At 53.1% G+C, this 27551-nt stretch overlaps 2 protein-coding genes across 4 annotated transcripts in view; both read left to right on the top strand.

Moving 5' to 3' along the window:
- The window catches only part of CD320 (CD320 molecule), a 101863-nt gene extending 82477 nt beyond the window's left edge, over nucleotides 1-19386 (top strand). Inside the window, exons 2-6 of the mRNA XM_001099884.5 lie at nucleotides 12941-13102; nucleotides 16088-16213; nucleotides 17466-17699; nucleotides 18587-18736; nucleotides 18908-19386. Of these exons, the coding sequence (XP_001099884.4) occupies nucleotides 12941-13102; nucleotides 16088-16213; nucleotides 17466-17699; nucleotides 18587-18736; nucleotides 18908-19050 (815 nt within the window). The 3' untranslated portion in view covers nucleotides 19051-19386. The remainder of the gene's footprint in view (nucleotides 1-12940; nucleotides 13103-16087; nucleotides 16214-17465; nucleotides 17700-18586; nucleotides 18737-18907) is intronic.
- On the top strand, nucleotides 97-12486 carry NDUFA7 (NADH:ubiquinone oxidoreductase subunit A7). Of its 3 annotated transcripts, XR_013409691.1 has the most exons (5): nucleotides 97-164; nucleotides 566-615; nucleotides 4849-4998; nucleotides 9623-9806; nucleotides 12369-12486. XR_013409691.1 is itself a non-coding variant. In XM_002801056.4 (4 exons), exons 1-4 carry the CDS (start codon nucleotides 114-116, stop codon nucleotides 9711-9713), a joined length of 342 nt encoding a protein of 113 aa, XP_002801102.2. In that variant the 5' UTR covers nucleotides 97-113; the 3' UTR covers nucleotides 9714-9853. The 3 variants fall into 3 exon arrangements, 2 of the variants coding, with proteins under 2 accessions (XP_002801102.2, XP_028695021.1); XM_002801056.4 differs by lacking the exon at nucleotides 12369-12486 and having other exon boundaries at nucleotides 9623-9853; XM_028839188.2 differs by lacking the exons at nucleotides 9623-9806; nucleotides 12369-12486 and adding an exon at nucleotides 8791-8933.
- Nucleotides 19387-27551: the final 8165 nt, after the last annotated feature.

The raw sequence follows: 27551 nt of genomic DNA, 5'->3' as shown, positions 1-27551 counted from the left end.
TAGGACATCCTAGCCCCGCCTACTCCTGTCTCGCGAGACCACACCGCGTCTTTCCCAGCAGCCCCTGCGGTGGAGACGTCACTGGCGGCGCCCTTCAGCATTTCGGACGGAAGATGGCGTCCGCCACCCGTCTCATCCAGCGGCTGCGGAACTGGGCGTCTGGGGTGCGCGGGGCGGACAAGGCCGTACCATGGGGGGCTTCGGGCTCCGTGTTTCTGGACCCGCTCCTGCTCCTCACCTCCCTCCTAAACCGGGACCCTTCGCTGTCCCCGAATCTCCCTAGGAACCCCCAACTCGTGACCCCTTTAGCCCGGGACCCTCTCCTCTCCTGGGAACCACTCAGGCCTGGGATTTCCCCAGTCCCCGACCTTCTTAGCTTTGGATCTTGTGGGCCCGGACCCCGGCTTTCCTCTTCACCTGCAGGACCCACATCCCTTTCCCCGAGTGTTCATCCCCTGCCTTCCCTCAAAATGCGCATCCCCGGGCCATCCCTGGTCTCTCGCCCTGTCCTTTCCTTTCTATTGGGGTGCCTTGCAGGCCGACCTCCCCTTTCCTCTTCCCACAGCAAGACCTGCAGGGGAAGCTGCAGCTGCGCTACCAGGAGATCTCCAAGCGGTGAGCAGGCCCCGCTCGCTGCCCAGCCTCTGGCTCTGTCCTTTCTCCACCAAAAACAAAATCTATGTTCCTTTAGACCCCTGAAACGCAGGACTGATATCCTGCCACCAGTCCCCTGCCAGGCTGTGGAGGCAGAGGTTTGCCTTTAACCTTGCTGAACTCCGGAGACAGCCCTCCTGGAACAGCGAGGCCGGGCGTGCATTCTGAGTGGGAATCAGGCTAGATTTGCAGTGCTCAGTGTGACCATGTTAGTCAGTGTTATCCCCAAGCTACAGATGAAAAAAGAGGTCCAGAGAAGCTAAATCATTTGCCTGAAGTCACTCAGAAGCTAGAAAGTGGCAGCGGGGACTTGAACCCAGAAGTGTCCTGATTTCAGACTCATTTATATTAAAATATTAGTTGATATTTACAAGCCCCTGTCATGTATGACCTCAGCCTTGGGTTTAACTTTGTGAACCAGGAAAGTTCTTATCCACATTCCTTTCATGGACACCACATCCTAGGGAGAAGCTTAGTAGGGAAACAAACACAGCAGATAGTATTGTTCTGGAATACTTTGAAAACAAAACAAAATGAGTGGAAGCTGGAGGGTGGCCACGTAAAGTCAGATGATTGGGAAAGATCTTTCTTCGGGAATGACAGTTAAGTCGCCTGAATGATGGGAAGGACCCATTCAAAGAATAATTATTAAAAAAGCATTCTGGCCGGGCACGGTGGCTCATGCCTATGATCCCAGCACTTTGGGAGGCCGAGGCAGGCAGATCACGAGGTCAGGAGTTTGAGATCAGCCTGGCCAACGCAGTGAAACATAGTGAAACCCCCTCTTCGGGAAAAATACAAAAGTTAGCCGGACATGGTGGCGAGCACCGGTAGTCGCAGCTACTTGGGAGGTTGAGGCAGGAGAATCGCTTGAACCTGGGAGGTGGAGGTTGCAGTGAGCTGAGAACGCACTACTGCACTCCAGCCTGGGCGACAGAACAAAACTCTGCCTCAAAAAAATTACAAAAAAAAAAAAAAAAAAAAGAAAAGAAAAAACATTCTGAGCAGAGGGAACAGGAAGGGCTAAGACTGTCAGGCTGGACAGAGCCTGAGTAGGAAGGAGGCCAGTATGGATGGAACCCATTGAGGGAAAGGGATAATGGTATAGTCTGTGAAGTCAAAGGGATAGGCAGAGGTAAGGCAGTCATTGAGGATTATAATGAAAGGAAGAAAAATAGCATTAAAATAACCAAATTTATGTGAATGCCTACATGTTGTGACTAATTCCAAATATTAGAAGTATCAAATTTTTTTTGTTTTCAACTTTAATGTTAACTTTTGGGGTACATTTGCAGTTTCGTTACAAAGGTAAACATGTGCCATGGTAGTTTGCTGCAAAAATCAACTTATCACTTAGGTATTAAGCCCGGCATCCATTAGCTATTCTTCCTGATGCTGTCCCCGCCGCCCCCACAATCCCCCAGTTGGTTTTCTATCAGGGTAGTTGTGGGCCAGTTGAGGAAATGGCTTTGTGAAAGTTTTGACTTTTTTAGGATGACGGCGCCCTCTAGTGATTCATCTGGATGTTTGTTTTTGTTTTTTGAGATTGAGTCTCTGTCACCCAGGCTGGAGTGCAGCGGCACAATCATAGCTCACTGCAGCCTCGAACTCCCAGGCATAAGTGATCCTCCTGTTCCAGCCTTCCAAGTAACTGGGACTACAGTCACATGTTACCGTACCTGGCTAATTTTTAAAATTTTTTATAGAGAAAGTCTTATCATGTTGCCCAATCTGGTCTTAAACTCCTGGCCTCTGGCCAGGCACAGTGGCTCATGCTTGTAATCCCAGCACTTTGGGAGGCTGAGGCAGGCGGATCACAAGGTCAGGAGTTTGAGAACAGCCTGGCCAACATAGTGAAACCCTGTCTCTATTAAAAATACAAAAATTAAGCTGGGCGCGGTGGCTCACGCCTGTAATCCCAGCACTTTGGGAGGCCGAGGCGGGCGGATCACGAGGTCAGGAGATCGAGATCATGCTGACTAACACAGTGAAACCCCGTCTCTACTAAAAACACAAAAAATTAGCCAGGCGTGGTGGCGGGCGCCTGTAGTCCCAGCTACTCGGGAGGCTGAGGCAGGAGAATGGCGTGAACCCAGGAGGCGGAGCTTGCAGTGAGCCGAGATCGTGCCACTGCACTCCAGCCTGGGTGACAGAGCAAGACTCCGTCTCAAAAAAAAAAACAAAAATTAGCTGACATGGTGGCGCTCGCCTGTAGTCCCAACTACTTGGGAGGCTGAGGCAGGAGAATCGCTTGAACTTGGGAGGCAGAGGTTGCAGTGAGCCGAGATCGCACCACTGTACTCCAGCCTGGCGACAGAGCAAGACTCCATCTCAAAACAAAAAAACAAAACAAAACAAAAAAAACCACCCCTGGCCTCAAGCAATCCTTCCACCTTGGCCTCCCAAGGTATGAACCACCACATCCAGCCTCCTTAAGCAAAGTCTTTCACGTAATATATTGCTTTTAATATTAAACATTTTTTACTTTATGTTTCTTATTTTTAAAAAATACAATGATTGGTGGCTCACGCCTGTAATCCCAACACTTTGGGAGGCCAAGGTGAGAGAGGATAACTTAAGGCCAGGAATTCGACATCAACCTGGGCAACATAGCAAGACCCCCAACTCCACAAACACAATAGAAAAATTAGCCAGATGTGGTAGTGTGTACTTGTAGTTCCAGCTACTTGAGAAAAATGAGCTGGATGTGGTGGTGTGCACCTGTAGTTCCAGCTGCTTGAGAGGCTGAGGTGGGAGCATTGCTTGAGCCCAGGAGATTGAGGCTGCACTGAGCTATGATCACGCCTCAAGCAATCATATGATTGCATATATCATCCAGGCTGCAGTGCGTATGATCACTGCCTCAGAAAAAAATTTAATTCTGGCAAAACAGTTCCCAGACAAAAAAGTAATTTAGAAACATGGCTAAGTAGAAACAGATCAATTTACGGTTTTTGCTCTTCTCTGCCCCCTCTCTCTGGAAAGCCCCTCTTTTGTTTTGAGCTTTTTTTTTTGTTTTTGAGATGGAGTCTTACTCTGTCGCCCAGGCTGGAGTGTAGTGGGGTGATCTCAGCTCACTGCAACCTCTGCCTGCTACCACCATGCTTGGCTAATTTTTGTATTTTAGTAGCGATGGGGGTTTGCAATGTTGGCCAGGCTGGTTTCGAACTCCTTACCTCAAGTGATCCACCCACCTTGGCCTCCCAAAGTGCTGGGATTACAGGCATGAGCCACCGTGCCCATCCTTGTTTTGAGCATTTCTTTTGTTTTGTTTTTTGTTTTTGAGACGGAGTCTCGCTCTGTCGCCCAGGCTGGAGTGCAGTGGCCGGATCTCAGCTCACTGCAAGCTCTGCCTCCCAGGTTTACGCCATTCTCCTGCCTCAGCCTCCCTAGTAGCTGGGACTACAGGCGCCTGCCACCTCGCCCGGCTAGTTTTTTTGTATTTTTTAGTAGAGACGGGGTTTCACCGTGTTAGTCAGGATGGTCTCGATCTCCTGACCTCGTGATCCGCCCACCTCGGCCTCCCAAAGTGCTGGGATTACAGGCTTGAGCCACCGCGCCCGGCTTGAGCATTTCTTTTAAGGCCTCAGGCTTCCAGGTAAATCCAGCCCAGGGTTTAGTTCAACCCAAGACCGAGCTCTGTTCACCCCTCTCTGGGCTCCAGAGAGGAGTTGCCTGGCCACATGGTGGCAGGAAATGCAGAGATCTGGACAGGTTCCAAGGCCAAGGTGTTCTTTGAGTAATGGGCCTTGATCCTAGCAGGGTTCTTCAGAGACTTCCTGAGATAACAGGAAACGCAGGGCGTCCAGAGCCTGGCCTTAGGGGAAAGAGCCACTCAGAGTGGGCTAAATCAGGTGAGGCTGGCTGCCAAGCCCAGCCGTGGGGTGGGGGGCGTGGGAACATGTCCTGGGCCTTGGGAACCTCAGAAAAGGTCCTCTGTACCCATCACATTCGGGACTGGTGGGGTCCCTGGCATCGTCACATCCAGAGCAGGGGCTGCCATCTGCTTCTGGCCCCAGGACCCCTCCCCAGGCATATGTCCCTGCCAGTGTACCAAGGGACACCCCCAGCCTGTGGCCTATCCCAGTGGCTGGCTGTAGATCCTACATTTTGTGACCGAAGTGACAGGGACCCACAGCAGGGCCATGACAGTGACTGTCCCTTTGCTTCAATGCTGCTGTTTTTTCCCCTCAGAACTCAGCCTCCTCCCAAGCTCCCTGTGGGTCCTAACCACAAGCTCTCCAATAATTACTATTGCACTCGCGATGGCCGCCGGGAATCTGTGCCCCCTTCCGTCATCATGTCCTCGCAGAAGGCGCTGGTGCCAGGCAAGCCAGCAGAGAGGTGAGGATCTCCACCGTTAGCTCACCACAGCCCCCACGGCCCCCTCCTGCAACCCACTCTCTTTCCCCAACTTGTGGGAAGGGTGCTTGTCAAGATCCTACTCAGTAAGCATCAATTGCATCAGGAACGGTGCTGCTGGGAGCTTTTTGTCCGAGAGCTCATTTGCTTGTTTTTAGAGACAGAGTCTTGCTCTGTCGCCCAGGATGAAGTGCAATGACGCGATCATTGCTCACTGCAGCCTTGAACTCCTGGGCTGAAGTGATCCTCCCCTCCTTCCTTGGCCTCCCCAGTAATTGGTATTACAGATTAATACCACCTTGCTGGGTTAATTTTTTTTTTGAGACAGAGTCTCACTCGGTTGCCCAGGCTGGAGTGCAGTGGCGTGATCTTGGCTCACTGCAGCCTCCGCTTCCCAGGTTCAAGTGATTCTCCTGCCTCAGCCTCCCGAGTAGCTGGGATTACAGGTGCCCACCACCACGCCCAGCTAATTTTTGTATTTTCAGTGGAGATGGGGTTTCACCATCTTGGCCAGCCTGGTCTTGAACTCCTGACCTCATGATCCACCCAGTTCAGCCTCCGAAAGTGCTGGGATTAAAGGCGTGAGCCACCGTGCCTGGCCTGTTTTTTTTGTTTTTTGTTTTTTTTTTTGAGACAGAGTCTTGCCATGTTGCCCAGGCTGGAGTGCAGTGGCATGATCTCGGCTCACTGCAAGCTCTGCCTCCCAGGTTGACGCCATTCTCCTGCCTCATCCTCTCATGTAGCTGGGACTACAGTTGCCCACCACCACGCCTGGCTAAGTTTTTATATTTTTAGTAGAGATGGGATTTCACCATGTTAGCCAGGATGGTCTCGATCTCCTGACCTCGTGATCCGCCTGCCTTGGCCTCCCAAAGTACTGGAATTACAAGTGTGAGCCACTGTACCCGGCCTTCATGCTGGGTTAATTTTTAAATGTTTTGTAGAGATGGGGTCGTGCTCTGTTGCCCAGGCTGTTCTCAAACTCCTGGGCTCAAGCGATCCTCCTGCCTTGGCCTCCCGAGTAGCTGGGACTACAGGTGAGAGTCACCATGCTCAGGAAGAGCTCATTTAGTCCAACCCAGTGGAGGGTAGAAGTTAGCACCTCAGCCAGGACTGGGCATCCTACAAAACATGAAGTTCCGGGGTCCCTCCAAGGGCCCTGTGAAAAGCTGAGACATTACTGTTTATGTAACTATGAATTCTTATTTTATTTATTTATTTTGTGTTTTTTTTTTTTTTTTTTTTGAGACGGAGTCTTGCTCTGTCGCCCAGGCTGGAGTGCAGTGGCTGGATCTCAGCTCACTGCAAGCTCCGCCTCCTGGGTTTACGCCATTCTCCTGCCTCAGCCTCCCGAGTAGCTGGGACTACAGGCGCCCGCCACCTCGCCCGGCTAGTTTTTTGTATTTTTAGTAGAGACGGGGTTTCACCATGTTAGCCAGGATGGTCTCAATCTCCTGACTTTGTGATCCGCCCGTCTCGGCCTCCCAAAGTGCTGGGATTACAGGCTTGAGCCACCGCGCCCAGCCTATTTTATTTATTTATTTTGAAACAGTGTCACACTCTTGTTGCACAGGCTGGAATGCGGTGGTGCGATTTTGGCTCGCTGCAACCTCCACCTCCTAGGATCAAGCAATTCTCCTGCCTCAGCCTCCCAAGTAGCTGGGATTACAGGCGCGTGCCACCATGCCAGGCTAATTTTGTATTTTTAGTAGAGTTGGGGTTTCACCATGTTGGTCAGCTGGTCTTGAACTCCTGACCTCATGTGATCTCCTGGTCTTGGCCTCCCAAAGTGCTGGAATTACAGGCGTTAGCCACCGCGCCTGGCCATGTACTATTCTCAGAGAGGGAGTTGTATAACCCTTGGATTCCTCTCCAAAACTAGTTTGGTCCCTGGTTTCAGGTGCCTTCTCTTAATTAAATGGGGACTCTAATAGTATCTACTTCAGAAAGCTGTTATGAGGGTTAGTCCTCATAATTAATATTTGTAAACTCTTAGAAGGGAGCCTGGCACAGAGTCAGTGTCCTGCCTACCTCCTAATAACTCCACCAGTTAGATGGTGATGGCCCCTCTTGCAGAAGAGGAAATCGGCCGGGCACGGTGGCTCAAGCCTGTAATCCCAGCACTTTGGGAGGCCGAGACGGGCGGATCACGAGGTCAGGAGATCGAGACCATCCTGGCTAACACGGTGAAACCCCGTCTCTACTAAAAAATACAAAAAACTAGCCGGGCGAAGTGGCGGGCGCCTGTAGTCCCAGCTACTTGGGAGGCTGAGGCAGGAGAATGGCGTGAACCCGGGAGGCGGAGCTTGCAGTGAGCTGAGATCCGGCCACTGCACTCCAGCCTGGGCGACAGAGCATGACTCCGTCTCAAAAAAAAAAAAGAAGAAGAGGAAATCGAGGCTCACAGAAACCAAGTGACTGGCCTGGGTCACACAGGCAGCGGTAAGCAGAAGCAGGATTTCTTTTTTTTTTTTTTTTTTGAGACAGAGTCTCGTGCTGTCGCCGAGGCTGGAGTGCAGTGGCACGATCTCAGCTCACTGCAAGCTCCGCCACCTGGGTTCACGCCATTCTCCTGCCTCAGCCTCCCGAGTAGCTGGGATACAGGCACCCTCTGCCGCATCCGGCTAATTTTTTATTTTTAGTAGAGATGGGGTTTTACCATGGAATCGATCTCCTGACCTTGTGATCCGCCCGCCTCAGCCTCCCAAAGTGCTGGGATTACAGGTGTGAGCCACCACGCCCGGCAGCAGAAGCAGGATTTCAAACCAGTTTGCCTGGATTCCCACTGGGGTCTGGGTTCTACAGACGACTCACGGTGTGGGCAGTCTCCGCCTTCTTGAGCCTTGGTTTCTTCCTGTGTAAAACAGGGATGCTAGACTTGCAGTGTGCTGAGATCTGAGAGGTGATGAGGCCAGGCAGGGCCTGCTCGGTACTTAGAACTCTGTGAATAGGCCAGGCGCGGTGGTGTGTGCCTGTAATCCCAGTGATTCGGGAAGCTGAGGTGTGAGGATTGCTTGAGTTCTAGACCTGTTTGAGTAACACAGCGAGACCCTGTCTCATTAAAAAATTTTTAGGCTGGGTATGGTAGCTCACGCCTATAATCCCAGCACTTTGGGAGGCCGAGGTGAGCAGAACACTAGGGGTCAGGAGATCAAGACCAGCCTGGCCAACGTGGCGAAACCCTGCTTCTACTGAAATACAAAAGTTAGGGGCGCTGTGGCTCTTGCTTGTAATCCCAGCACTTTGGGAGGCCGAGGTGGGTGTATTGTTTGAGCCCAGAAGTTCAAGACCAGCCTGAGCAGCACGGTGAAACCCCATCTCTACAAAAAAATACAAAAATTAGCCGGGTGTGGTGGCGTGTGCCCGTAGTCCCAGCTACTTGAAGGGCTGAGGCAGAAGGATCTCTTGAACCTGCGAGGTCAAAGAAGCTTCATTAAGCTGAGATCGCACCAGTGCACTCCAGCCTGGGTGACAAAGTGAGACCCTGTCTCATAAATAATAAGCAAGAAAGAAAATACAAAAATTAGCCGGGAGTGATGGTGCACACCTGTAATCCCAGCTACTTGGGAGGCTGAAGCAAGAGAATCACTCAAGCTTGGGAGGCGGAGGTTGCAGTGAACTGAGATTGTGCCACTGCATACCAGCCTGGGCGATAGAGCAAGACCGTGTCTCAAAAAGCAAGAATTCTGAATAGTCAGTGGAGTGGTCCTTGTTGTCACCTGATTCACTGGAGTCCAGCAGCAGAGTGTGGCAAACTACCTTGTTCCCACGCAGCCCCTTGCCATACCCCCAGAGATGTCTGCATTTCCCAGGGAGGCCACTTCCGCCTCTTCCACTTCCTTGAGGCTCCTGGGGGGTCCTGTGCCTCCACCCCTGGGGCACCTCCTCCATCTCCTGCTTCGTTTCTTGCTTAGGCTGTGAGGTGAGTCTCTCCAGCCCTAGGCCCCACAGGCTCAGGTGGGTGGGGTGAGAGGGGAGGGTGCTGGTCTTGGACTTGTCAGCACAGGGTCTCCTGGGGGCTCCCTTTTGGCCAGCTCTGGGCCAGAGATGCGTTTTGCAGTTGCCATTTGCGTATGGATCCTCAGCCCCACCAGCCTGAGTCTTCCTGAGGGCGGTGCCTCATCTTCCTGGCTCTGTGCCCACACCGTTGCACCTGCCATGCAGATCTTGCCCAGTCCCTGAGGCCAGTGTCACTTGATTGCTTGGCCCTTTTGCCAGCAACCTGTTTTGAGGGGCAGCAGGAATGGGGGTGGGGGCCTTGTATACACTGGAGACCAGAAGTGGGAAGGGAGGAGCCCAGCTCTCCACAGTGGGTTCTGGGCCTGGGGGCCACGGCAGGGGGTTCACCCAGGGCTCGAGGGAGAGAGGGGGCTTGCCAGCTCCCACCTGGCGTCGGCTGACCCTCTGAGGGGCCGCGTTGGAGGGGCTGGCATTCTGGAACCCCCTGCTGTCTGTCCTGCTGTCTGTCTTGCAGTCTGTCCTGCTGTCCGCCCTGCAGGTCCAGAAAGTCCCTGTGGGTGTGTTTGTACTGGGGCAGGTGTGGGCGCCCTCAGATCTTTCCACACTGTTCTTTGGAAACCCTCACTGAAGTCTTTCCCTCCTCCAGCTCTGCTGTAGCAGCCACTGAGAAGAAGGCGGTGACTCCAGCTCCTCCCATAAAGAGGTGGGAGCTGTCCTCGGACCAGCCTTACCTGTGACACCGCGCCCTCAGGGCCACCTGACTACTTTGCCTCCTTGGTTTCCCTCCAGGGAGAATGTGACCTAATTTATGACGAATACATAGAGCGCGGGTATCACTTCTAGTTTTACTTTAAAAAATAAAAAAATAGAGACAGAGTCTCACCGTGTTTCCTAGGCTGAGCTTGAACTCCTGGCATCAAGCGATCCTCCTGCCTTGACCTCCCAAAGTGCTGGGATTACTGGCATGAGCCACCGCGCCCAGCCCTGATTTTATTTTTATTTTTTAGACCTTCCTGCTGAGGCCCCTACTTGACCTTGGTCACCCTGCAGCTCAGCGGGGAAGGCAAAGGACGGTGAGGGCTGCTCACAGGAAGGCAGACCTAGGGCAGATCAGGAAAGGCCTCCTTGAGCCCGAAACCATTGTGCTGGGGCTGTGGGATGGGAATGAGTTCGCTCCAGAAGGAAGGCAGCTGGTTCCTGGGGAGGAGACAGAAATCTGGCTGCAGGAGCCAGAGTTTTGTGCTTGTCGCCCAGGCTGGAGTGCAATGGTGTGATCTCGGGTCACTGCAACCTCTGCCTCCTGGGCTCAAGCAATTCTCCTGCCTCATCCTCCCGAGTAGCTGGGACTACAGGTGTGCACCACCATAACTGGCTAATTTTTTTTTTTTTTTTGTAGAGATGGCCAGGCTGGTCTCAAATTCCTGACCTCAGGTGATCCACCCGCCTTCACCTCTCAAAGTGCTGGGATTACAGGTGTGAGCCACCACACCTGGCCTCTGATTTTAAGCAATACCCAGCTAACTTGGATTTTGGGGTGAAGTCAGTGCCGAGTCTCCCAACTCTGTTGGCACTCCAGGGGTGGGAGAGACGCTGTCTCTGGGTGCAGAGACCCTGGAGACAGAACTGCCCTTTCCCCCAAAGGCCAGGCTCTGACCTTGAGAGTGGTGGGGATGGGTGATCCTTGTGGGAGGTTGGACTCCAGGAGCACTGGCTGTTGAGGAGCATTGATCGTGAAGACCAGTCGGGTGGGGTAAGGGGTATATGTGTGGGTGCTCAGTAGTCCAGCTACAGACTTCTCACTTTCATCTTTTTTTTTTTTTTTTTTTTTTTTTTTTTGAGACAGAGTTTTGCTCTTGTTGCCCAGGCTGGAGTGCAATGGCATGATCACGGCTCACTGTAACCTCCGTCTCCTGGGTTCAAGTGATTCTTCTGCCTCAGCCTCCCAAGTAGCTGGGATTACAGGCGCCTGCTACCAAGCCCAGCTAATCTTTTGTATTTTTAGTAGAGACGGTGTTTCACCATGTTGGCCAGGCTGGTCTTGAACTCCTGACCTCAGGTGATCCACCTGCCTCGGCCTCCCAAAGTGCTGAGATTACAGGTGTGAACCACCGCGCCTGGCCTTCCATCTCTTTTTTAAATTTCTGTTTGAGACAGAGTCTTGCTCTGTCACCTAGGTTGAGTGCAGTGGTGTGATCTTGGCTCACTGCAACCTCCATCTCCTGGGTTCAAGTGATTCTCTTGCTTTAGCCTCCCAAGTAGCTGGGACTTCGGGTGTGTGCAACCATGCCCAGCTAATTTTTGTATTTTTAGTAGAGACAGGGCTTCGCCATGTTGGCCAGGCTGGTCTCAAACTCCTGACCTCAAGTGATCTGCCCGCCTCTGCCTCCCAAAGTGTTGGGATTACAGGCATGAACCACCACGCCCGGCCTAACTTCCATCTCTTGAGGGCTCCCCCAGCCGCTTCTCACATGAACCTTCCTCAGCACCTTCCACTGAGGCTGCTGCTTGACCTTGGTCACCCTGCAGCTCAACGGGGAAGGCAAAGGACAGTGAGGGCTGCTCACAGCAAACCTAGGGCAGATCAGGAAAGGCCTCCCTGAGCCAGAAACCATTACGCTGGGACTGTGGGATGAGAATGAGTTCGCCCCAGAAGGAAGGCAGCTGGTTCCTGGGGAGGAGACAGAAATCTGCAAAGGGAGGGTGGCCAAGTCTGGCCGCAGGAGCCACCCAGTGACCCTAAGCAGGGGAGCGTCATGGCTTCCCCAGGGCACAGCCCCGCCCCTTCAGCAGCTAGAAAAGATCAGCTGTGGATCGAGAGGGTGCTGAGCCGGCCCTGCCCTCTGGAAGGGGAAAGGCCACGGCTGCAGGCAGCAGGTACAAGTGTCCCAGAGTGGGTCCTACAAAGGCTAACAGCCCAAGGCTTCCTGGAGGAGGAGGCATTCTGCTTGGGGCAAAAGGATGAATCACATTCAGAAAGGTCAGGAGGGAGAGTAAGACCAGGCAGGGTGTGCAGAGGCCACAAGGAGGGCAAGACCCTAGGCAAGGCATGCCACTAACGGCGTCTGAACCAAGTTTTATGAACACGACTTTTTTTTTTTTTGAGATGAAGTCTTTGTCACCAAGGCTGGAGTTCAATGATGTGGTCTCAGCTCACTGCTTCCTGAATAGCTGGGACTACAAGTTAGAGCCACCATGTCCAGCTAATTTTCTTTTTTCTTGAGGCGGGCGGGGACTTGCTGTGTTGCCCAGGCTGATCTCCAACTCCTGGGCTCAAGAGATATGCCCACCTCTGCTTCCCAAAGTGCTGGGATTACACGCGTGACCCATCGCGCCCGGCCTTTATTATTTAATTAAATTAATTAATTGATTTCCTTTCCTTTTTTTCCCCCAAGCAACCCGACTCCGAGAATGGACGTTTCATTTATTCATTTACTCACCAAATTACTAAGAGCCTACTGTGAGTGAGGCACTATGTGTCAGGCCCTGAGAATAAAGCAGTGAGCAATAGAAGATCCCTGCCTTCCAGTAGCTGGCATTCTATGGGGACTCGGGCAATAAACCAGAATAAGTAAATAAAATAAATTAACTGTCGGCGCCACAAAAGCAGTGAGATGTGGGAGGAAATGGGGAGTGCCTGAGGGGCGTGGCTGCCATATTAAAGAGGATCACGAGGCAGTAACGTTTGCAGCAGTCCTCACATGGAACGGGAAATAATGCAAATGAACACCAGCAAATTCCTTTCCATCCCCAGAAGTTTCTGACTTCAAGCGGCCTCCATACCTTTCGACTGATCTCGTCACTGGGGAAAGTGGGGGACGGGCCTGTAATTCTCTTTTTCCTCCTATTCTGACATTTACGGTACTCGTAGCCGCGGGCGCAGCGGGACTCGGGGGCTTGGGCCCCGCCTCCGCCCCGCGCGTGCGCGTGCGCAGGGATAAGAGCGAGGTCCGGACGGCGCGTGGCCGGCGCAGCTGTGGGGACAGCTCGACCAGCGGTTGGATGGCGCGGGGTGGAGCGCAGCGAACAGGGGCTCTAGGCTTGGCGCTGCGGCTGCTGCTCGGCCTCGGACTAGGCCTGGAGGTCGCCGCCATCCCGCTTTCCACCCGGACCTCTGCCCAGGCCTCAGGTGAGTGACCCCCGGCAGAGCAGGCTCCCACCTTTCGTGAGGATTCGCGCCGCCCCCGCGCTCCGACAACGCCTCGCCATTGGTTGCACCGCACGTCCGTCCATGACACTCCCCCAGCACGTGGACTTGGACTTAATCGCTTGCGGGAAGGCGCGGGCTGGAGCTAGGGAGACCCCATGCTGGGGGAGGGGGAGAGGGTGCCTCCACCTGCCTTTAACGGTTTTGCCCCGGCACTGTGCACCCTCTCCACACCTGCTCTGCTCTGTCGTGCCCCATTGTCACCTCCAAGCCGCCCTTCATGCCAGCGTGGTCAGGAAAGCTCTTAGCAGGTTCAGATTGTCCGACCGCTAATCACGCAGGGCGGGTCACCTGGTGCCTCTCGCACCTTTGCCTTGCAAACCCTCGCGCCCAGGCCTTGTGACCGTTCCGCGACCGTCTCTCCTTTGTCCTCCATCATTGGAGAACGCGAGGTCTCTCCCCCCATGCTACTCCAGGCCCTCGCAGAGACTGGGGTCACAAGTTCAGTATACCCCCGTGGGCATGTTCGCCCTGGCCTAAGTGGTATTGGTGGTGGCCAGTAGGGACGGGCTCCCTCTCTGATACTCCTAGAGGCAGCTGGGAGGGTTGAAGTCGCTTCCCTGTGCACACAGGCACTCCCAACTTGCAGCTCTGGGCTCAAGCTCACACACTTTCCCAGCTCCTTTGTGCATTCTGCACTTTCTAGGTCCCTGGACTCATCCCAAAGTCCCTGACATTCACGCTAAATGTTCCTGGTTTTTTTTTTTTTTTTTTTTTTTTTTTTTTTTAAAGGAGGCAGGGTTCACGTTAACCAAGTACAAAAGTTTTTTTGTTGTTTTTTTGTTTTTTGTTTTTTTTTTGAGACGGAGTCTCGCTCTGTTGCCCAGGCTGGAGTGCAGTGGCGCAATCTCCACTCACTGCAAGCTCCGCCCGCCGGGTTCATGCCATTCTCCTGCCTCAGCCTCCCGAGTAGCTGGGACTACAGGCACCACCACCATGCCCGGCTAATTTTTGTATTTTTAGTAGAGATGGGGTTTCACCATGTTGGCCAGGCTGGTCTCGAACTCCTGACCTCAAGTGTTCCGCCTGCCTCAGCCTCCCAAAGTGCTGGGATTACAGGACAAAACTCTATACACAGTCTCTTTGTCCTCAGGATGTTGAGGTAGGGATTCCCAGCATACCCCTTTTACATGTGAGAAAACTGAGGCCAGGAGGGAAAGTCACTGGTCACTCTAACTCCTGTCAGGCTTACCACCCTCTGAGGCGGGGACTGCTGTGCTCTGCTGTCCACTTTGCAGAGGGACACACACTCCAGCAGGCCAGTGAAGGGAGGCCAGAGGTGTCAGGGCTGTGGAAGTCTGGGCCTGGGTGGAGAGCCACACCTGGAGGCTGCCAGACCCCTTGGGGGCAGGGAAGGAAGCTGGCTCTGGTTTGTCCACAGCTCTTCTGGGCTCCACAGAGCTCAGGGACCGTGTGGCAAGCAGGTGCAATTGGGCCTGATGGCCGGGGAGGGGCTGACTGTGGGCAGTGGGGGGTTGGAGGCTCATGGCTGGTGGGTAAAGGTGGAAGAGGTTAAACGCCCTGGCAGAGTGAAGCCAAGCCAGGTGGCAGAATTGCCACCTCTCCTGGCCGCACCCAGGAGGAAGCCTTGAAGGCCACTCCCTTCCTCTGTTCCTTGACCCAGGTTCCAGGCCCCTCTGTGCCTCTCCAGGTCGGCAAACAGCTAAGCTTCCCTGCTCAGAATCTAGGACAGCCTGGATCTTCTCTGGACCCAGCTTGAACCCTTATGTGACCTGTGTCCACTTATGATCAGGCACTGCCCTGGGTTTAGGCAGCCAGGTCACAGCCCTGACCTCCACAGACTGTCCAGTCTGTGGGTGGACAGGCATGACCAGGGCTTTGAGGACAGTTGTCAGACGTGGGAGGCAGTGCTTCCTAGGTCTCTGAGAGGGACTTGAGAACCGTCCCAGGAAATCAGCTGAGATCTGAAAATTGAGGGGAAAACACAGGGTGTAGAGAGGAGAGCAGGAAGGGCAGCTCTCTGGTGTCCTAATGGACCTTGGGGCCTGGGGCTCTGGTGAGGAGCTGACACATTTAGGATGGGGAAAGTGATAGGTCTGGGAGGAATTCAGGAGGCGAGGCAACAGGACTTGGTGACTGAGCAGGTTTTCTACCCAGTGCCTCAGTTTCCCTTTTGCTACCTAGAGGAGATACACCCTCCCTGCTAACCTGAGCCCGTGAGCTTGACCCAGGGCATGTGGAAAAATGGTCTGTCCCCCAGTCTCTTTAACCACTGAGTTTAGAGGTCTCCTGGGTAGATCATCTCGCTGTAAGGAGCCTGGTGAAAACTCTGGGATCAGTGAGACCTGAGTTCGAACCCCAACTCCACCACCAGCTCTTTTTTTTTTTTTTTTGTGGCGATGGAGTCTTGCTCTGTGGCCCAGGCTGGAGTGCAGCGGTATGATTTCGGCTCGTTGCAACCTGTATCTCCCAGGTTTAAGCAGTTCTCATGCTTCAGCCTCCCGAGTAGCTGGCATTACAGTGCACGCACCACCACGCCCAGCTAATTTTTGTATTTTTAATAGAGATGGGGTTTCACCATGTAGGCCAGGCTGGTCTCAGTGACCTCAAGTGATCCACCTGCTTCGGCCTCCCAAAGTGCTGAGATTACAGGCATGAGCCACCGCACCCAGCCTCTGCCACCAGCTCTGTAGCCTCCTCTTAGTTCCTTTCTCTGTAACCTGGGGAGTGCAGTAGCACCTGCCCGGTGGGGCTCTTGGTGAGCCCAGGAACTGCCACACTCTGAACCGCACTTGTACTAGGGGCTCAGTAACAAGCAGCCGCCAGTGTGGTTCCTACATCCCAGGACTTCACCCGTCTCCTGCGAGTCACAGCCAGTGGCTGCTGTGCTCTTGGAGGAGGGTCCAGCCTCCAGCTTCCCAGGCTTCATTTGCATCCCTCTCGCAGGCCCCAGCTCAGGCTCGTGCCCACCCACCAAGTTCCAGTGCCGCACCAGTGGCTTATGCGTGCCCCTCACCTGGCGCTGTGACAGGGACTTCGACTGCAGCGATGGCAGCGATGAGGAGGAGTGCAGTGAGTGGCCACGCCCCAGGGCGGGCTTACAGGGGGTGGGCCTGAGGGTGGGCTGTTAGGGGCCAGGCACACGGAGGTGGAGCTTGTGGGAGAGGCAGGGCCACAGGGATGGATGCGACTTGAGTCTGTGGGTCATAAGAAGAAGCAGGGTCTAAGATGAGCTTGAGCTGGGCACAGTGGCTCATGCCTGCAATCCCAGCACTTTGGGAGGCTAGGGTGGGAGGATCGATCACTTGATCCTGGGAGGTTGAGGCTGCAGTGAGCTAGGATTGTGCCAGTGCACTCCAGCCTGGGCAACAGAGTAAGACTCTGTCTCAGGAAAAAAAAGAAAGAAAAAAAAAAAAAAAAAAGAAAAAGGAAAGAAAGGAAGAAAGAAGGAAAGAGGGAGGGAGGGAAGGAAGAGAGGGAGGGAGCCAGGTGCAGTGACTCACACGTGTAATCCCAGTATTTTGGGAGGCCGAGGCAGGCGGATCACTTGAGGTCAGGAGTTCGAGACCAGCCTGGCCAACACAGTGAAACCATCTCTACTAAAAATACAAAAGTTAGCCAGATGTGGTGCAGGCCTCTGTAATCCCAGCTAGTCAGGAGGCTGAGGCAGGAGAATCACTTGACCCTGGGAGGTGGAGGTTGCAGTGAGCTGAGATTGCGCCACTGCACTGCAGCCTGGGTGGTAAAGGGAGACTCCATCTCAAAAAAAAAAAAAAAAAAGAGGCCGGGCGCGGTGGCTCAAGCCTGTAATTCCAGCACTTTGGGAGGCTGAGACGGGCGGATCACGAGGTCAGGAGATCAAGACCATCCTGGCTAACCTGGTGAAACCCCATCTCTACTAAAAAATACAAAAAACTAGCCGGGCAAGGTGGCGAGTGCCTGTAGTCCCAGCTACTTGGGAGGCTGAGACAGGAGAATGGCGTAAACCCGGGAGGCGGAGCTTGCAGTGAGCTGAGATCCGGCCACTGCACTCCAGCTTGGGCGACAGAGCGAGACTCCGTCTCAAAAGAAACAAACAAACAAACAAAAAGAATAAAGTGGGCTTGTAGGAAGGTAGAGCTAGTGGGGTCTTGGGGGAAGAACTTGCAGGGAGGCCTGTCCTTAGAGGGTGGAGTTAACAGTTGCAGGGGGCGGAGCCTTAGGAAGGGAGCATTTTTTGGGCTCAGCTGTTCCTAGAGGGTGGGGCTTGCAGGGGACGGGGTTGCAGGGAGTACCTGGGCCTTCTTGGGTGGACATTTGGGACCTGACCAACCCTGTGCCCCAGGGATTGAGCCGTGTACCCAGAACGGGCAATGCCCACCGCCCCCTGGCCTCCCCTGCCCCTGCACGGGCGTCAGTGACTGCTCCGGGAGAACCGACAAGAAACTGCGCAACTGCAGCCGCCCGGCCTGCCCAGCAGGCGAGCTCCGTTGCACGCTGAGCGATGACTGCATTCCACTCACGTGGCGCTGCGACGGCCACCCAGACTGTCCTGACTCCAGCGATGAGCTCGGCTGTGGTACGCACCTGCGGGGGTGGGGTGGACTGGTGGGTAGATGGGCACACCCGCTGCCTGCTGGGGCGTGGCCAGGCTGGGGGCGTGGACACATGCCTTTGCCTGTGCCTGCATCCCTGTAGGAGGGGCAAGACATCATTAGGGGCCGGGCGCAGTGGCTCATGCCTGTAATCCCAGCACTCTGGGAGGCCAAGGCGGGCAGATCATTTGAGGTCAGGATTTCGAGACCAGCCTGTCCAACATTGCGACACCCTGTCTCTACTAAAAATACAAAAAATTTATATGGGCGTGGTGGCACCACACCTGTAATCCAAGCTACTCAGGAGGCTGAGGCAGGAGAATCACTTGAATCTGGGAGGCGGAGGTTGCAGTGAGCTGAGATTGTGCTACTGCACACCAGTATGGGTGACAGCGAAACTCCATCTCAAAAAAAAAAAAAAAAAAAAGGCCGGGCGCGGTGGCTCACACCTGTAATCCCAGCACTTTGGGAGGCCGAGGCAGGTGGATCACCTGAGGTGAGGTGTTTGAGACCACTCTGGCCAACATGACGAACTCCCATCTTTGCCAAAAATACAAGTTAACCAGATGTGGTGGCACGTGCCTGTAATCCCAGCTACTGGGGAGGCTGAGACAGGAGAATCGTTTGAACTCAGGAGGCAGAGGTTGCAGTGAGCAGATACCGTACCGCTGCACTCCAGCCTGGGTGACAGAGCCAGACTCCTTCTCCAAACAAAACAAAACAAAACAAAAAGACATGATTACAGGCAGCAGTCAACTTCACCCAGCCTGCGTTGGTTGGAGGATAAACCCCAAGGGTTCCGCTGGGCACCTGGCCCCCTCATGCCTTCAGTGCTCTCTCCTCAGCTACTGAACGCCTGGGCTTATTGCAGGAACCAACGAGACCCTCCTGAAAGGGGATGCCACAACCACGGGGCCCCCTGTGACCCCGGAGAGTGTCACCTCTGTCGAGAATGTCACGTCCTCCTCTGCCGGGAACCAGTCTGGAAGCCCAGGTGTCTATGGGGTTATTGCAGCTGCTGGTAAGATGGACTTACCCTCCCACACTCGGGGCTTAGAGCTCCGGGGATTCAGGGGAGGCGGGTGGGGAGGGATGAGCTGCAGAACTCCTATCCCCGTGTGTGCCGAGCTTGGTGGGTGTGGGGGCTCTTGCCTTCCCCCTTCCTATACCTCTGTCCATCTGTTCCCCACAGCGGTGCTCAGTGCAAGCCTGGTCGCCGTCACCCTCCTCCTTTTGTCCTGGCTCCGAGCCCAGGAGCGCCTCCGCCCGCTGGGGCTACTGGTGGCCATGAAGGAGTCCCTGCTGCTGTCAGAACGGAAGACCTCGCTGCCCTGAGGACAAGCACTTGCCAGCACCGTCACCCAGCCCTGGGCACAGCCGGGCAGGAGGAGAGCAGTGATGCGGATGGGTACGCAGGCACACCAGCCCTCAGAGACCTGAGTTCTTCTGGCCACGTGGAACCTCGAACCCGAGCTCCTGCAGAAGTGGCCCTGGAGACTGACGGTCCCTGGACACTCCCTATGGAGACCCGGGGAGCCAGGATGGGGAACATGCTACAGCCAGAACTGAGGGGCTGGCCCCAGGCAGCTCCCAGGGGGTGGAACAGCCCCGTGCTTGAGACACTCCTGCTGCCCTGTCTGAGGGTGGCGATTAAAGTTGCTTCACATCCTCCGCCTGCCTCTGAGTCTCTGTCTCTCTCGGCCTGGGCGGCCTGGGCAGCCTGGGGTCTCTGCTGCAGCCCCTCCTCCATGAGAGCCCAGCCCAGAGAAGGTGGGATGTGGAGACCCAGCCCTGGGTGCAGCTACTGTGCTTCTTGCTTTTTGGGAGCAGGAGCAGCAAGGCTGGGGTGGGGAGTCTGCGTTAACATCAGGATTCTTGGAAGAAGAGCAGAGCTTGGGCAGTGCCTTCCCATTGCCAGGTCTGGGGACCCCCACCCACTGTGGCTTCCTCCTCAGTGCAGTGGAAGCCAGGTATCCTGGGATGGTCTCGGACTCACCCTGTTTTAATTATTATTATTATTTTTATTTATTTATTTATTTATTTTGAGACGGAGTCTCGCTCTGTCGCCCAGGCTGGAGTGCAGTGGCGCGATCTCGGCTCACTGCAAGCTCCGCCTCCCAGGTTTACGCCATTCTCCTGCCTCAGCCTCCCGAGTAGCTGGGACTACGGGCGCCCGCCACCTCGCCCGGCTAGTTTTTTGTATTTTTAGTAGAGACGGGGTTTCACCATGTTAGCCAGGATGGTCTCGATCTCCTGACCTTGTGATCCGCCCGTCTCGGCCTCCCAAAGTGCTGGGATTACAGGCTTGAGCCACCGCGCCCGGCCTTCGGGGGGGGGCCTTGATCAACAGTGGAGGATTCTGGGGTCCAACGCCTTCCCTCGGCTCTGGGGACAGGGACCCAGGTCTCTTAACAGAGCCCCCCAGTTCAGCCTGCCAGGTGCTCCCCATGCTGGCGCAAGCCATTCTGTCACAAACCATGGTGGCTTTCTTCCAGTTGGTAGGAAAAAGCTATACCAGAGTAGGATTTTGTTTTTAGGCTTTTCTCCTTTATTTTATTTTATGTTTTTAGAGACAGGGTCTCACTCTGTTGCGCAGGTTGGAGCAGTGGTGTGATCACAGCTCACGGCAGCCTTGAACTCCTGGGATCAAGAGATCCTCCTGGGCTGGGCGCAGTGGCTCACGCCTGTAATCCCAGCACTTTGGGAGGCAGAGGTGGGCAGATCGCCAGAAGTAAGGAGTTCGAGACCAGCCTAGCCAACATGGTGAAACCCCATCTCTACTTTTGTATTTTTCTAAAATAGAAAAATTAGCTGGCTGTGGTGGCAGGCGCCTGTAATCCCAGCTACTTGGGAGGCTGAGGCAAGAGAATTGCTTAAACCTGGGAGACAGAGGTCACAGTGTGCAGAGATCCTGCCATTGCACTCCAGCCTGGGTGACGAGAGGGAGACTCCATCTCAAAAAAAAAAAAAAAAAAAAAAATTCCTCCTGCCTCAGTCTCCCGAGTTTTGGGATTACAGGCACATGTATCACACCCAGCTAATTTTTTAATTTTTGTAAAGTCAGGGTCTGGCTATGTTGCTCAGACTGGCCTCCAACTCCTGACCTCAAGGAATCCTCCCACCTCGGCCTCCCACAGCGTCGGGATTACAGGTGTGAGTCACTGCATCCAACCAGGTTTTTCCTCTAACGTTTTCTCCGTCATGAGTCAGCCTCGGCAGATAACAGGGTATGTTGGGGATGTGTGTGCCCGGCTGTGAGGCTGGTCGCATGCCACCTAAGTGGACCTCTAGGCTCTGGACCTTCCTGACTGTCATGCATTCTTGTTCTCAGTGCAGCAAACCACCCCGTGCCCGCTGGCTCCAAACACCTATTGTCGCATCCTCTCGCCTAGCTCTGGGCTGACTAGGCTCACCGGGGGCTTATTTGTTCCATGCGATGGTGGCTGCCATCGTCTGGGGGCCGGCTGGCTGGATGTCCCATCCAGAAGATCTGTCATGTCTGGGACAGCTGACCTCTCCATGTGGCCTCTCCACGTGGACTCCCGAGCAAGGTGGCCACAATCCTCCCGCAGTGACTTGGGGTTTCCCCAACGCACAAAGCAGAGAGACTGCTGGGTCAGTGTCACTGCTGCCATATTCTGTGGGTTCACTGGAGTCCAGGTCAGCCCAGATCCTGTGTGCTTGTGTGTGTGTGTGTGTGTGTGTGTGTGAGGGGAACAACATAAGGACCTGAACACCCTTTTGAAACTGTCTCAAAAAATTATTTATTTATTTATTTATTTTTGAGATGGAGCTTCGCTCTGTCTCCCAGGCTGGAGTGCAAGTGCAAGGTGCAATCTCGGTTCCCTGCAACATCTGCCTCCCGGGTTCAAGCCATCCTCCCATCTCAGCCTCCTGAGTACGTGGGACTACAGGCCTGCACTACCATGCCAGGCTAATTTTTTGTATTTGTAGTAGAGACAGGGTTTCACCATGTTGGCCAGAATGGTCTCGAACTCCTGACCTCAGGCAATCTGCTCACCTCAGCCTCCCAAAGTGCTGGGATTACAGGCGTGAGCCACTGTGCTTGGCCAAAAAACCTTTTTTAATTTTAATTTTTCTTTTCTTTCTTTTTTAAGTCTTCCATCCTCCCCCACACCTTTTTTTTTTTTTTTTTTTTTTTTTGAGGCGGAGTTTTACTCTTGTTGCCCAGGCTGGAGTGCAATGGCGCGATCTCAGCTCACAGCAAACTTCGCCTCCTGTGTTCAAGTGATTCTCCTGCCTCAGCCTCCTGAGTACCTGGGATTACAGGCATGCGCCATCGCGCCTGGCTAATTTTTTGTGTTTTTAGTAGAGACGGGGCTTTTTGCATGTTGGTTAGGCTGGTCTCGAGCTCCCGACCTCAGGTGATTCACCCGCCTTGGCCTCCAAAAGTGCAGGGAATTACAGGTGTGAGCCACCATGCCTGCTCCCCTCCCCCCTTGCCTTTTTTTTTTTTTTTTTAGAGCTGAGGTCTTTCTATGTTGCCCAGGCTGGTCTCAAACTCCTCAGCTGAAGTGATCCTCCCATCCTAGCCTCCCAAAGCCCTGGGATCACAGGTGTGAGCCATGGTGTCCGCTGTTACTGACTCTTAAGGGGATTGTTTGAGACTAATGAGTCCTTTCTCTGCGGGTTGCCATTTACACCAATAGAACAAGACCAGGTTCAGTAAAGCAAGATAGAAACTTTAGTCGTCAATCAATGAATGGAGAAAGGGAGGAACTCCCGTTCAAAGTGCCTTCTGCCTGCAGGTGTGATGAGAGGGAGTTTTAAAGTTTCCTAGGGTGTGCAGGTGCAGACTGGGGGCGGGGATTCCTGGAAAGAGGTAGGGCTTTCTAGGGGGAGCTGAAGTGTTCAGCCTTTCTTTTCTTTTGTACCTGGCATTATATGTGCTTAGCAAAGTGTGCCTCTCCCCACTGCTGACTTTTTTTTTTTTTTTTTTTTTTTTTAGACAGAGTCTCACTCAGTCACCCAGGCTGGAGTGCAGTGGGGCGATCTCAGCTCACTGCCACCTCTGCCTCCCAGGTTCAAGCGATTCTCCTGCCTCAGCCTCCTGAGTAGCTAGGATTACAGGTGTGCACCACCACGCCCGGCTAATTTTTGTATTTTTAGTAGAGACAGGGTTTTACCATGTTGGCCAGGCTGGTCTCAAACTCCTGACCTCGTGATCTGCCCACCTTGGCCTCCTGAAGTGCTGGGATTACAGGCCAAGAGAGGGTCTTACCATGTTGCCCAGGCTGGTCTTGAACTCTTTGGCTTAAGCAATCCTCCCTCCTTAGACTCTCAAAATGCTGGGATGACAGCTGGAAGCCACTATGCCCTGGCTGTGATTTTACGATGCCCGTGGAGTGAGGATTCAGGCAGATGGAGCACTGCTGAGGTCAGCGCTCATCCTGTGGTTCAGTTGTGGTTAATGGCATCCGGACTTCATTCCTGCAAGCTAGCACAGCTGTGAGCAGAGGTTAATTTCTCTCTTTTTGAGACGGAGTCTCTCCCTGTTGCCCAGACTGGAGTACAACGGCATGATCTCGGCTCACTGCAACCTCTGCCTCCCGGGTTCAAGCAATTCTCCTGCCTCAGCCTCCTGAATAGCTAGGATTACAGGCACCCGCCACCGTGCCCGGATACTTTTTTGTATCTTTAGAAGAGACCAGGTTTCACCACGTTGGCCAGGCTGGTCTCGAGTTCCTGACCTTGTGATCCACCTGCCCCAGCCTCCCAAAGTGCTGGGATTACAGGCATGAGCCACTGCACCCGGCCAGAGCAGAGATTAATTTCACAGGTTCTGAGGCTCCCTAAAAGAATGGATGTTATAGTCTGGGCGTGGTGGTTCACGCCTGTAATCTCAGCACTTTGGGAGGCTGAGGTGTGGGGGATCACTTGAAGTCAGGAGTTCGAGACCAGCCACCCTCCTCACACGCCCAAAGTGCTTGGATGACAGCTGGGAGCCAGTGCACCCTGGCTGTGGAGATTTTTTTTTTTTTTTTTTGAGATGGAGTCTCCCTCTGTCGCCCAGGCTGGAGTGCAGTGGCCGGATCTCAGCTCACTGCAAGCTCCACCTCCTGGGTTCACGCCATTCTCCTGCCTCAGCCTCCCGAGTAGCTGGGACTACAGGCGCCCATCACCACGCCTGGCTAGTTTTTTGCATTTTTTTAGTAGAGACAGGGTTTCACCGTGTTAGCCAGGATGGTCTTGATCTCCTGACCTTGTGATCCATCCGTCTCGGCCTCCCAAAGTGCTGGGATTACAGGCTTGAGCCACCACGCCCGGCCAGCTGTGGAGATTTTACGATGCCCGTGGAGTGAGAAATCAGGCCTATGGAGCACTGCTGAGGTCAGCTCTCATCTTGTGGCTCATTTGTGGTTATTGGCACTTGGCCTTTGTGTCTGCAAGCCAGTACAGCTGTGAACAGTGGTTAATTTCACAAGTTCTGAACTCTCTAAAATTGGACGTTATGCTGCCGTGACATTGTCACCTCCTGGGGTCACACCTTTGTCTCAGCCACACCCTCTACCAGATCTCTGTCACGCCACTTTCCAGAACAGGTAAATCTGTAGAGACAGAAAGTAGAGGCATAGGAATTTCTATGTTGAAGTCCTGATCCTGTCACAGTGTGACTGTATTTGAATACAGGGTCTTTTTTTTTTTTTTTTTTTTTTTTTTGAGAGGGAGTCTCACTCTGTCGCCCAGGCTGGAGTGCAGTGGCACGATCTTGGCTCACTGCAACCTCTACCTCCCAGGTTCAAGTGATTCTCCGGCCTCAGCCTCCCAAGTAGCTGGGATTACAGGCGTGTGCCACCACGTCTAACTAATTTTTGTATTTTTAGTAGAGATAGTTTCACTATGTTGGCCAGGCTAGTCTTGAATTATTGACCTCAGGTGATCCACCCGCCTCGTCCTCCCAAAGTGCTGGGATTATAAGCGTGAGCCACTCCACTAGGCTGGGTACAGGGTCTTTAAGGGGTGATTAAGTCCAGGTGTGGTGGCTCACACTTCTCATCCTAGAACTTCAGGAGGCCGAGGTGGGTGGATAGCATGAGGCCAGCAGTTTGCAGCAGTTTGGAACCAGCCTGGGCAACGCAGGGATATCCTGTCTCTACTAAAAATACAAAAAATTAGCTGGGCGTGGTGGTGAGCACTTGAATCCCAGCTACTCAGGAGGCTGAGGCACAAGAAATACTTGAGAACAGGAAGCGGAGGCTGCAGTGAGCCAAAATCCCACCACTGCACTCCATCCTGGGCAACAGAGAGTCTGTTTCGCAAAAAAAAAAGAAGGCTGGGTGTGGTGGCTCATGCCTGTAATCCCAGCACTTTGGGAGGCCAAGGCGGGCGGATCACCTGAGGTCAAGAATTCAAGACTGGCCTGGCCAACATAGTGAAACTATGCTGAGATTGCGCTGAGATTGCGCCATTGCACTCCAGCCTGGGCAACAAGAGAGAAACTCCGTCTCAAAAAAAAAAAAAGAAAAAGAAAAAGAAAAAAAATTTTTACATTAGTGGGACGTGGTGGTGTGCACCTGTGACAGCTACTCAGGAGGCTGAGGTGGGAAGATTGCTTGATTCCAGGAGGCTGCAGTGAGCTGTGATAGCGCCACTACACTCCAGCCTGGGAGACAGAGTGAGACCCTGTCTCAAAAAAAAAAAAAAAAAAAAAAAAAAAGAGGTGGTTTAGTTAAAACAAAAAAATGAAGCTGCTACATCAGGTCCTCATCCAATCTGCCTGGTGTCCTTACAAGAAGAAAAAATATGGACACAAAGAAATACAAATGATGCACACAGAGAAAAGAGCACGTGAGGGCACACAGGAGGCAGCTGTCTGCAAGCCAAAGCAAGAGGGCTCAAGAGAAACCAGTCCTGGGCCAGGTGCGGTGGCTCATGCCTGTAATCCCAGCACTTTGGGAGGCCAAGGGGGGTGGATCACTTGAGGTCAGGAGTTCAAGAGCATCCTGGAAACTTGGCAAAACCCCATCTCTACTAAAAATACAAAAATTAGCCAGGTGTGGTGGCAGGTGCCTGTAATCCCAGCTACTCGGGAGGCTGAGGCATGAGAATTGCTTGAACCTGGGACTACTCCGGAAGCTGAGGCACGAGAATTGCTTGAATCTGGGAGGCGGAGGTTGCAGTGAGCCTAGATTGCGCCACTGCGCTCCAGCCTAGGTAGCAGAGCAAGACTTCATTTCAAAAACAAACAAAAAAAACCAGAAACCAACCCTGATGACATCTTAATCTTGGACGTCAGCCTCCAGAAATGTAAGTTTCTGTTTTTAACCCACCCAAGCTGTGGTATTTTGTTATGGCAGTCCTAGCGAACTGAAGCTAGTATAACTCAGAAGTTCTCTTTTCTTTTCTTCTTCTTTCTTTCTTTTTTTTAGAGACAGGGTCTTGCTCTGTCTCCCAGGCTGGAGTGCAGTGGTACAATTATAGAATTATAGCTCACTGTAGCCTCAACCTTCCAGGTTCAAGGGATCTTCCCTACAGGTCTACACCACTGTGCCCAGCTAATTTAAAACAAAAAAAAGATTGTTTCATATAGATGGGGTCTGGCCATGTTGACCAGACTGGCAAAAGCTGGTTTAAAAAGATACTTGTTGGCCGGGCGCAGTGGCTCACGCCTGTAATCCCAGCACTTTGGGAGGCTGAGACGGGCAGATCACGAGGTCAGGAGATTGAGACCATCCTGGCTAACACAGTGAAACCCCGTCTCTACTAAAAAATACAAAAAAAAAACTAGCCAGGCGAGGTGGCGGGTGCCTATAGTCCCAGCTACTCAGGAGGCTGAGGTAGGAGAATGGCGTAAACCCATGAGGTGGAGCTTGCAGTGAGCTGAGATCCGGCCACTGCACTCCAGCCTGGGTGACAGTGCGAGACTCTGTCTTAAAAATGTGTATATATATATATATATATATATATACTGTTGATGGTCAGGTGCAGCGACTCACGCCTGGTATCCAAGCACTTTGGGAGGCTGAGGCATGAGGATTGTTAGAGCGCAGGTGTTGGAGATCAGCCTGGGGAATATAGTGAGATCTCATCTCTACTACAAAATGAAAAAATATTAGCTGGGCATGGTGGCACATATCTGTAGTTTCTGTAGTTCTGGCTATTTAGGAGCCTGGGAGATTGAGGCTACAGTGAGCTATGATCCACTGCACTCCAGCCTGGGCAAGGCAGCAAGATCCTGTCTCTAAAAACAGCAACAATAAAATGTATTTGTTGAATGCTACTGTGTATCAGTGCTGTTCCTGGTTCTAGCCATGAACAAACTAGCCCTGAAAAAATAGGGCCAGGCCTGATGGCTCACGTTCATAATCTCAGGACTTTGGGAGATCAAGGCAGGTGGATCCCCTGAGGGCTGGAGTTGGAGACCAGTCTGGCCAACGTGGCAAAATCCCGTCTCTACTAAAGACATAAAAATTAGCAGCTGGGTGAACTAGTTCATGCCCGTAGTCCCAGCACTTTGGGAGGCTAAGGTGGGCAGATCACCTGAGGTCAGGAGTTGTAGACCAGCCTGACCAACATGGTGAAACCCTATCTCTACTAAAACTACAAAAATTAGCTGGGCGTGGTGGCAGGTGCCTGTAATCTACTTGAGAGACTGATGCTGGAGAATCGCTTGAACCCAGGAGGTGGAGGTTGTAGTGAGATGAGATCTCGTCATTGTACTCTAGCCTGGGCAACAAGAGCGAAACTTTAATTTAAAAAAAAAAAAAAAAAATTTAGCTGGATGTGGTAGCGCATGCCTGTAATCCCAGCTACTCAGGAGGCTGAGGCAGAAGAATCGCTTGAACCGGGGAGGGAGAGGCTGCAGTGAGCTGAGA

This window comes from Macaca mulatta, chromosome 19 (genome assembly GCF_049350105.2).
Source record: "Macaca mulatta isolate MMU2019108-1 chromosome 19, T2T-MMU8v2.0, whole genome shotgun sequence".
In the NCBI taxonomy this organism is placed as follows: Eukaryota; Metazoa; Chordata; class Mammalia; order Primates; family Cercopithecidae; genus Macaca; species Macaca mulatta.
Note: the sequence above shows the minus strand (reverse complement) of the source record. Positions and strands in the feature narration are given on the sequence as shown.